General features: G+C 36.2%; 1 protein-coding gene across 5 annotated transcripts; it reads right to left on the reverse strand.

The window, feature by feature from the left end:
• Positions 1-2355: 2355 nt before the first annotated feature.
• On the reverse strand, positions 2356-10011 carry LOC139187731 (probable LRR receptor-like serine/threonine-protein kinase At1g67720). Of its 5 annotated transcripts, XM_070809557.1 has the most exons (16): positions 9699-9834; positions 9159-9360; positions 8832-9033; positions 8118-8623; positions 7803-7935; positions 7623-7694; positions 7440-7508; positions 7298-7366; positions 6437-6505; positions 5970-6124; positions 5635-5873; positions 5022-5148; positions 4884-4952; positions 4581-4767; positions 4152-4287; positions 3377-3985 (listed from the first exon to the last, which is right to left on the reverse strand). In XM_070809557.1, the coding sequence occupies exons 2-16, from the start codon at positions 9175-9177 to the stop codon at positions 3653-3655; spliced, it is 2385 nt and encodes a 794-aa protein (XP_070665658.1). In that variant the 5' UTR covers positions 9178-9360; positions 9699-9834; the 3' UTR covers positions 3377-3652. The 5 variants fall into 5 exon arrangements, with proteins under 5 accessions (XP_070665657.1, XP_070665658.1, XP_070665656.1 ...); XM_070809556.1 differs by lacking the exon at positions 3377-3985 and adding an exon at positions 2356-2495 and having other exon boundaries at positions 8832-9363; positions 9699-9902; XM_070809555.1 differs by having other exon boundaries at positions 8832-9360; positions 9699-10011.
• Positions 10012-10742: the final 731 nt, after the last annotated feature.

The raw sequence follows: 10742 nt of genomic DNA on the forward strand, positions 1-10742 counted from the left end.
CTTTTTTATGTTATGTTTGTTATTTTGACAAGTTATAATTGTGGATCCTAAAATAATCCCAAAAATTCTAGAGACGACACGTGAACTTTTGTCCAAGAAAGACAAGATTGCCCTTAATAAATGACATGCTCTTTAGATACTCTCATGCTCAGCTCACACCCCTGAAAGTCACAGCAGCTGAATACGACTGCCCACATCTCACTTGCCATTAGCAAGGAAAAGTCAAAGCATTAAAGATAAAGATTAATTACCCAAATCCTATCTTTAATACATTCTCAATTGAAGATTGACTCTATTCAAGTAAGTAATCTCAATTTAAATCAATTAGGGATAATTACTCCATGATCTCAAGATATTATTTACTATTTAATACATTGAGAATATTTCTCCACCACCATGTGTAGGGTAAAAAACCCTGACACTGTGGCCTCAATTCTACCAATTTTTAGTAAGCTTTTACAACCCTAAAAAGCCCTAAACACTTACTCTTATCAGAGAAATTAACTTAGGCATCGGAGATCTATTGGCCTAACCTCCCCTACACCTCGTGGGCGCGTGAGGCTTGAGTCCTTGATCAAAGATGTTGATTATTTTGCAGGTGCATTTTCGTTAAAGCTAGAGACGGCAGAAATTTACATCGACAAATTGGTGCTTTCATTGAGAGTTGATTCAAATACTTGAAGAAGCCTCTTGCATTTTGTTTCTTGAATTTTCTGTTGCGTCGAATTTCTCACACGTCGTATCAATTAATTTCTCACACGTTGTATCAATTATTTTAGCTGTTGGATTAAATTTGGGCCGTTAGATCTTTTTTTTACTGTTAGATTTGATTATATTCGATCTCAGCCGTTGGATTTAATGTATTTTAAAATTACATTTAAAAAAAATGAATCTGGGTTGTTGGATCAACCAATGGTCCAAAAAGCCTAGTCGTTGGATGATAAAAAGAGTCGTTGGTTTGAGTTTGGTGGCTGACACACGTGCTGACAGTGGGGCCCACCCTGTCCGGCGCTGAAGGGCCCAGCTCCCGTGGGGCGAGTTGGGCGCGTGATCGGGGCTAGAGTGGGCTGGGAAAGGGAGAGTCCACGCGTTTCTGGGCTATTTCTTGGGGGGAACTTGGCCCTCAATTGACATTTGGCTTGGGTTGGGTTGGGTTGGGTTGGGTTGGGGGGGGGGAATAAGGGGGAAATTTGGCATTTAGCCCAGTGTTGGAGAGAGTCTCAGGGGGCAAAAAAAAAAAAATGAAAAATTGGATTGATGAAAATTGGATGAAATTTTTTAAAATCAAAATGCAGAGCCCAAATTTTATGTTTATAAAATTTTAGGCGGGTAATCAGCTAAAGATTAAGTTTGAGGAGGGGGGAGAGAGGGGAATTGGCTAATTATAAAAGTTTAGGATAAAATTAAAGTTCATGGGAAAATTTGACAGTTCTATACAAGTTCGGGGGCAAACCGACAAATACCTCAAATAGATTTTACTAAGATTAGAATAAACTTAATTCTAGATATTGGCGTCATGAGTTCTTTTTAATTTTTTGTATGGATTTTGTATGCTTTAGTTAGTTTTTTGGCGTTGTTGCTATTACAATTATGTTAAGATTCGTCGCTTTTATATGTTTTTGATCTAAAGTACAAGATGTTTGTATTGTTATTTCTTAAAAAGTTATGTGATAATTGGATTAGATAATTAATCACTAGGTAGGCAGGAGATAACTGTGTAGGTTTGATCCTTTTGCTTAGTATAAGGTATGTAGACAATCTATTGGGTTAAGATACAGTTTAATTCTACAAAGGAAAATTTTATTGAAACTCATGTAACTTCTTTCTATACTTAACTTAAATTTTAAATGTTAATTATCATTTTTACCCTATTACACAATTACTATTAAGTACAAAATGAAATTAATAATAAAACTTAAATTTATAAATAACTCTAAACTATAATCAGACCCTACCATCATTCCTTGTTTATCCTACTTTCATTTCGGTTAAAACCCGAATAGCTATTATAGAGAAAAACAATTTTTTTTTATTGATGGATAATGATTTTGAAGTTTTGAATCCGCCAACTAAAGTATGACTCGGTTTGTGAAATTATTGTTCGTTTGATTTCAATTTTTTTAGGGTTTATAGGAGTATTTGGGTTTCAATTTTTTTTTAATTAATCCCGCATAGTTTGTTAAACTTTCTACAATAGCAAATCATTGCAAGGACTTTCGATTCCATTTGATGCTGCTGCTGCTGCCATCTCTTCCCTCCTCCCTCCCAAATTTCTGGGCAGTTTCATTATCAGGATGTGACAATGGGTGAGATGGTAGGTAGTTAAAGGACATCCATAGGCTGTTTGATGTGCAGTGCAGGTGAACCCCTATGATGGGGTTGTTGGTTTTCATGTGGAAGCCTATAAGCTCTGCTCCCTCTACTTAGACTTCTGTGTCATAAGGGACCTATCTCTGCAATCGCATTCCATCATAACAGCCATCTCATGGCGAAATCTGGGAAAGAGAAAAGAATTAAGCTTTGGGACTTGAGGAAACTTGAGGATGAACCGCTTCAATATGATTTACTGTCATTAATAATGGATGCAAAGAGTAAGTTGAGTGTAGAAAAAGGCAAGATGTGTTCAAATAAAATTTCCCTTCTACAAATGGTGGCATTCATAGTTCGTGATTCGGAGGAGAGTTCGTAATCACAAGACGGTTATCCACTCAAGATCTTCCGTTAGGTATAACCCTATTCTTGAGTATTAATGTATGTACATTCACATATTTGCAACACAAAGTATATGGAGTTCAATGTAATTTTAGTTGATCACATGAAGTTTGATAAATCAGACACAAGCCCTAGAGTTTAATTTGATGATGAGAGCATGATTAATTATGAGGAGGTATCGATCTAGAGCCTTCACAACAAGAAGATTTTATTGCATCTAGAAAACCAAGAATGAATATTTTAACGCTTTTTCGGTGTAAGTTAGAATATAATCCTTGATTCCAAATTCTTCTTCGTAATTGTTGTCAATTGTATATTTGTGATTGGTATTTGTATTCGTATTTAGTGTAGGTATTCTTCCTCAAATACAAATACAAATATGTATCCAATATAAATCTTGGTGTTCTTGTTGTAATAAGTTCTCTTGCATATTGCCTTTTGTTCCGTACATTATATTTTTTTTTAACCTTTTTTTTTTTTTTAAATTTTTAAACAACTGATATCTAGGAATGGGGTAGTTAGCTAAGTCTCACAATAAGCTAGTAATAATATGGTTTAAATTTACCTTTGACGATAATCAAACCTAAAACCTCTCACTTACAAGTGATTATCACTAGACCGTAATACTAAATAGTTGTTCCGTACATAATCTTGAACGTATTGGTTGACGCTTCCGCACAACACTTTCTACAAAGGCCAAGGGGCACTCAAAGAAAAATCCAATACAGCATTCCAATATGCTAATAATTTTGCACGATCAAAATTTGCAACCTAAAATCATAGCTATTTTCATCCCTTTCTCCTTCCTACACTTTCCAACATGGCTATGAGTAAGAGTCGTAATAATGCAAACCCAATGTACAACCTAAAATTACGATAGGAGATGGAAAAATAAAAAATAAAAATTTGTACGTCGTGTATGCCATTGCCAACCGAATTACTATCGAGCAGTTGGCCGGGAGATAGACTCATCGATCGACAATAAATTGTCATTTCTGCCAAGATTCGGGGAACCTGTGTTCAAGGAAGAATGGATTGAATGCTTTGATACATCCGAGTAACCTTCTCTTACTGCTGCAGCATCCCTTTCCATTGAGATTGCATCTTGAATTTCCTTGAGAACTTCTGAAATGGACGGCCTCATAAATCCGTGCGCTTGAACACACATTAGGGCTTTTTCGGCTATCTTCCACATTGACTGGATGTTGTATTCGCCATCCAGCGAGGGGTCGATTATTACTTGAATGTTGCCATTCTCAATGTGTAATTTTGCCTGTGACAACCATTTTCACAGGTAAGAAAGGGAGCAACTCACAATGATGGTAATTCTAGGGATTATGCCAATGTTATACTTACGGTATTAGTACTGATCAAAAGTTTACGGCAAGTGATCAAAAATTTCAAATACTTCATTGCAATGCAAAGCAAACTACACTTACCCATTGCACTATGTTACGGCAGTTAACACCAAAGTTTTCATTAGAAATCGCTTCTTGACCTGATATCAGCTCAAGAAGAATGACACCGAAACTATAAACGTCACTCTTGTCTGTCAACTGCTGGGAGATGTAATACCTGAACACCAACGAGAAAAAGAAGTCATTTTAACACTCAGAAATATGGGGTAAAAAATGAAATTGTAAAACAGTGTGTATAACTATTGTGCCGTCGCTACAAACCTATCTCCTAAAGCGTTGACAGCTTATAACACAAATTAATGACTAACTGGAGCACTCTACCAAAGCCATTCAGCACTTAACAATCACATGACAACAAAGCAGTAACATATTTATTACTTAACTTATCTCAATGATGGCAGATTTGATCTCAACGAAAAACATAAACTTTTATGGAAAAGAAGGCCTTACTCGGGATCCAGATACCCTACAGTGCCCCGAACTTTGCTTGACACATGGGATGCTCCGTCTACTTCAAGTTTGGAAAGACCAAAATCTGAAACCTTTGCTCTCATGTGTCTGTCAATTAGAATGTTGCTGCTTTTCAAATCTCTATGAATGATAGCTGGAACACAGCCTGTGTGAAGGTATTCGATTCCTGAAAAACCACGAGAAAGACCATGTATAAATTTAATATACTAAGGAAGAAGCACTTTTTGCTGCTGCTTAAATTGAAAAGAAGATAACTAACAAGAACTTTCTAGCGTATTAGACCTTTTGCAGCATCTTCAGCAATCTCAAGGCGCTTGATCCAATTGATACTCTGTTCGTGTGTTAATGGGCCTACGAACAATTCAAAACTCGTTAGCCGTCCAAATTTCAATAGATTCCATCAACAAGAAGCAAGCTTACCATAAAGATGTTCCTTGAGAGTTCCATTATGCATGAACTCGTAGATCAGCATACTTCTTCCATCCTCTTGGCAATACCCAAGAAACTGTACCAGGTTTCTATGATGTATCCTTGAAAGAAGAGTTACCTAGATGATATTGAAGCATGTATCAGTCCACACAGTTCCAAGTTTTGATGTCCAACAGTAATACATCAACCCAAAGTGACAGGATACGACAACAATTACAAAACCAAATTTCTTTTATGAATGCTCTTCAACACTAGAAGGTAACATCGCGGAAATTTTAAAAAGATTCGTTTTTTCCGTTTAGTTTCCAGAAAAGTTGCAAAATCACAATATTATCTGATTTACGGCTAAATATTTCTTCCTAAATTGGTAGAGGTTTCCAACCTGACTATTTGCCACTAGTTTACATTTCAAAATTCATATGCAAGGAGAATTTAATGAATTTTTCGACCCCAAGAAAAAGAAGAATCATCAACAGTTCAATAAATAGAAAGATACAAACAGGTACACAGTACCAAACAGACAGGGTTGAGCATCCTAAAAGAAAGAAAAAGCAACCTGAAATGTAAAAAAATGTAAAAGATGTCCAATAATACAAAAACTAACCTCATTTGAAAATTCTCGCTTTCCCTGGTAGGAATTACTCGTTAGAACTTTGACCGCAATTTCCTTTTCATCCTTCATTTTACCGTAGTAAACAACTCCAAAACCTCCCGAACCTATTTTTTTCTCAAACTTTCTGGTAGCCTCTTCAATTTCAGAGTAAGAGAAGCAGTGTGCAGATTCATTAGGAGCATCACTCTTAGAAGAATGTATTCCTTGCGCAAGTTGATTCCCAAGTTGGTCTGTAGCGAGTTAGAATAATGTCATTGCATTCAAGCAAACAGAAAATTAAGAGAAACAAAAACCATGTAAACCTCAAATTTGTTTCAGACTCATACCATGCTTGTAAAATTTCTTCCTTCCCTTGCGTAAAAGTGCGCAAGATACTATGGTAGCTATGACAAAGACAGCAGCCCCAACTGATGTACCAATAATAATGTTATTGCGGCTCCCGCTTGTTTTCCCTTTCCGCAGATAAACATTTCCAGTGTAGCTGTCAGGAGACAACATAGAAGAGCGAAGATAAATACATTGGCGTAAGTCCTAAACAAGGCCCCAATGATTAGAATAGAGAGAGTGAGAGATTCGATGAATCGAGATAAAGATGTACTTGGGTATACCATACAACAATATACAGGATGAAGGATATAATTTAAGACGTGTACTTACTCTAGGACACACCGATTTTTACTATAAATGAAGAAGATAAATATAAGGCAAGGTTTACACTGATTTTAAGCTCTAGAATTTACTTATGATTTTGTTCTTATGCTCTTCAGCTTTATCTGCAAAAAGTGATACTCACTTCATATTAACCACTTTATCGAGAAGACTTGATGGCACAGTTCCGGTTAACATATTATTTTGCACATACCTGCAACATCAGATTCGCCAAGATTAAGATCTTATATAAAAAACAGCATGTCAGACATTGATTAGAAAAATATGAAAAATAAAAACAAAATGTGCAGCATAAAAAATTTCACGGGGTTACTTATTTTCCAAGTTCTGAATCATAATAATCGTCTATTTTCTTTTTTCTCAAATAGACACAGAATGTTTGGTGCAATGTATCTTAGACTATCTTTACATATGCAAATGTACAACTACAAAATTACCGTTAGACAACACATCCGAAAACTTAAACGATTAGGGAATGACACAAAATGTAGTTCCTGCTAACATCTTATTTCATGTGTAGCCTCTTGTCCTTAGAGATGCAGATAGAGAGAGGTATAACTTATCAGACATGCTCCTTGCAATAAAAAAATAAGAAGAAACTGGGGAACGGAGGTCCTGAACCCAGGTATCAAGCAACCTGAACTTCAATACCATATTAGACAACTATTAGAGCCATAAACTTAAGTTGTTAAGAATGGGACGGCAATATATAACATTGATTACAACACTGGCACCCACACATTGAAGGTCTTTTAAGCAGAAAAATTAATCAAGTCTGTTATTGTATAACTTGTGCCAAAATCATGCGGTGGAAGCCACACTTTATATACTATCCACTATTTCAGTAAAATCATTTAATTAAATGATAAAAATATTCACAAAGAGGGCCACGTGACTCATTGCTTGAAAGAACAACTGCCACAGTCTCACAGACATTTTTTCCTTCAATTTGAAGTAAACTACATGCGAGTCCCGGAACACTTACAGTTCCTTCAAACTTGGTAGGTTCGTGAAAGAGGAGAGTCCGCCCCTCAACTGATTGTCCTCAAGATGACTGTATAATGCAAAGTTATTTTATTAGTATTAGCTCTTTGAAAAGCATTGTTAGAATAAGTGAGATCACTTACATGATCTTCAAGTTCACACATCCAGTGAAATCAGGTATTGTACCAGTCAGTGAGTTCCCGTCAAGCCATCTGTAATTGGAACACAAATATTAACGACACTAAAAAGAACAAGAAGTTTTATAAAACTAAATTTGAAAACACTCAATACCATTCAGAAATACAAGAATGCAATATGAAACTTACAACTCTTCTAAACTGCTCAACTTTGTCAAGTCTGAAGGGATATTCCCGGTAATATTCTTACTAGATAATTTTCTGCCAAGCAAAGGGATACAAAAGCAGTAGTCAGCTCCGAACTATATACCTATGCAGAAGCAGTAGTAATTCATACAATAACTTTAACTAGAAAAATATAAGCTATACATTTTAACTATTCTTGGTTGTGGATCTGAGTTACACTCAACCCAAGACCATGGAACTGGGAGGCATGGATCACCGCCTTCCAAAGTCCAATCTGCCGATGAGTAGTGTGAAACAAAACTAGATATAACAGCTCCTGAAAATCTTACAAACCAAGTATCACATATAACAGGAAAGATTCAAAAGATTTTTTTTCAGGGAATGATGAACAAGGGCATGCGCTTAATAGCGATAAATCGTGCAAAATTAGCAGAAAACATCATAGCATCAAGGGAGAAGAGAAGCCATAAGCCATCCAGATACTACTGGGGAACTTACTATCTTGAGAACCATCATTTATTTCCAGATGTTTATTTATCTCCATTGCATTCAAGAGCGGTCCCCTGGAAGAATCGGCTGTTTTGGCAAATTCAAATGATAATACAAACGGAAAGGATAAGTTTGGAGACCCTGGTTCATAGAGACGATATTTTCGCTGAGCGTTCTCTTCAATATTAACAACAGCTTTGCTGAGTTCAGTATTTCCTGGACGTACTAGCCTAAACTTTCTAGACTCATCTTCAGCTAAATCTTCAATTTCTGCTAAGTAGGTGTATGCCCATCCAAAACCAGGAAAACCATCCAGGTTCAGCCGGTAAGTCAGTGTTCCATTTGTGCCAACTACAGCTGTCTGCATAACTTTTTCGGGTGGCCTGTCATCCTTATTAATGTCAATTGGCAAATTGGTTGACACTTTTTTGGTTCCAGCAGCAATGTCGACGAGGTAATTCGCTTTCTTGACAGAGTCTGATGTCCATATTCTATCGAAAGGGTCATCAGGATACCTGAAATTCACAGAATACATATCCTTCAAAACCACAAATCTTTGTCAAAGAAAAAAGAGTTCAGACTACAAACTTCCTAGCTCAGATATTCTAAATCAGGGAATATTACAAAGTTTGATCTCACAGTAGTTTGTTACACACATTTGGACCAATACCTACTTCAAGAAGTAAGCTGTGAAGCCCTCCTGAGCAGATAAACGTAGCATACCTGACTGGTGCTTCATCATCTGCACCGAAATTAATCCTGGCAGAGACACTGAGATAGAACTGTTCCTCAAAGTCAGAATAGTACATGGAACCATTGAATTGTCGAAGCTCAAGAGTGGATATAAAAGGTTGTCCAGTCGTAGCATTGGATAAACATACACTGACAGTAGGACTCATCGCCAGAAATATAAGCTCGCGCATCTCTATCGTATTGGCATCCGAAATTACAATCGAAGACCAATGGGTTGCCCCAAAAGAAATGTCAAATTTGGGATAAACGTTATTGCTGTCAAAGTTACCATACAAGAAGGTCGCTCTTAGAAGGTACCTAGTCCTACTTGTGACATTCAATGTGTAACAATATTTTCTCGAATCCGCCGGAAAATGCCTCAACGTCGAGTACTGCTTCCTGGTGTCATTGGAAACAGCTATAGAGGACGTCTCGCCGAAATTGAGCTGATCAGGAGACCACTTCACACCCAGATCATCAGTGAAAATTTCTTCACCTCCACAATCCAAACTCACAAACCCTGCTTCAAATCACACAAGGAAGGAACTTTATACAAAGAATTTGGACGAACTGAGTAAAACTAAAACATGGGTTTAATAGAAAAAAAAAATTAGAAACTTGTAATCAATGTCTGAATTCATTCAAACTTAAGCTAATTTTTCACTTCTAAAGTAATTTCCAGACAATCTAAGAACAAGGTTTTTCTAATAACTAAGAAAACAAGCTAAAATTGTACTAAAAATACTAAAAATCCATGCTCTTATTGGGATTAAATCAGTTCAATAAAGAAAACACTGCAAAAAAAAAAAAAAAATCATGCAAATAAAGTATAAAGATTCAAAAGAGAGAGAAGGGTACCTGGCATTTGAGCAGAGGAAGGGACGAGGAGGAGGAGGAGAGAGAGAAGGAGAAGGGAAACCTCCATGGTGGTGTGAAAAGTTGGAAGAGAGATGGAGAGACCATAAAAATTGACTCCGAGGAAAAACTGAAAAATGGTAGTGAGTGTGAGTACGGAGAGATAAAGTTGCAAACGCACCGAGGGGATTAAAATAATTTGAAATTAAAGACGGAAATGTGAATCCAACGAACAAACCCGAATAATGGAAAATAAAATATACTGACAACAACAGAAGTTAAAGATAATGGTGGATGAGATGAGAGAGACAGATTTGGAGGAAGAAGAAGTCTCTGACGGGAAATGAATGGGGTCCAAGGTTTTTCCACATGGGGAACGGCGAATGGTTGGCCACGTGGCGCCCAGCAGAGGAGAATTAAAGTGCTTGCGACTTGCGACTTGCGACTTGCAACTACCGACTACGGGCTAAAGACGGCCCGACTTGGTATGGGACGAAAATGTCATAATAATTTCGTAATCACAAAAATTAATTATACTTATAATCATAAATTAATTATTGCAGATTATTTATAATCTTACTCACTGTGTAATGAATTCTTCATCGGTTAGTGGTTATATCAATCTTTGTCAATACCGAAAATATATTCATTCAATTGACACATTATAATATAAGATAAGATACTAATTTCTTCATTATAATATAATAGATACATTGATGATGTTGCGATGCAGGCCAAGGACTAAAGGCGTTATTACATAAAATTACTAACACACTAAAGCAGTTATTACATAAAATTACTAATAGCTGAGATTTAAGTTTTATAATATAATACATGCATTTTTAGAGTTATAATGATGTATCTAGCTTTAAATTTGTGGCTTATGGAATTCCTAGATTAATAACAGTTTATGAAATCATTTAGTTTTTTAGGAGCTATATTGTAACCCTTTATTTGTATGTCTTTTCATATTTTTCACTTTAAGTTTTAAGCACCTATAAATACTTGTATTTGTAAAGAAGAAGGGGAGAAGTTGTTTTGAATTAT

This window comes from Malus domestica, chromosome 12 (genome assembly GCF_042453785.1).
Source record: "Malus domestica chromosome 12, GDT2T_hap1".
Lineage (NCBI taxonomy): Eukaryota > Viridiplantae > Streptophyta > Magnoliopsida > Rosales > Rosaceae > Malus > Malus domestica.

Coding starts and splice junctions, on each gene's coding strand:
- LOC139187731 (XM_070809553.1), bottom strand. CDS start 9,765: ATGGAGGTTTCCCTTCTCCTTCTCTCTCTCCTCCTCCTCCTCGTCCCT. Junction 9,364..9,698: donor TTCCTCTGCTCAAATGCCAG/GTACCCTTCTCT, acceptor TGTGATTTGAAG/CAGGGTTTGTGAGTTTGGAT. Junction 6,125..6,436: donor GATAAAGTGGTTAATATGAA/GTGAGTATCACT, acceptor GTCTCCTGACAG/CTACACTGGAAATGTTTATC.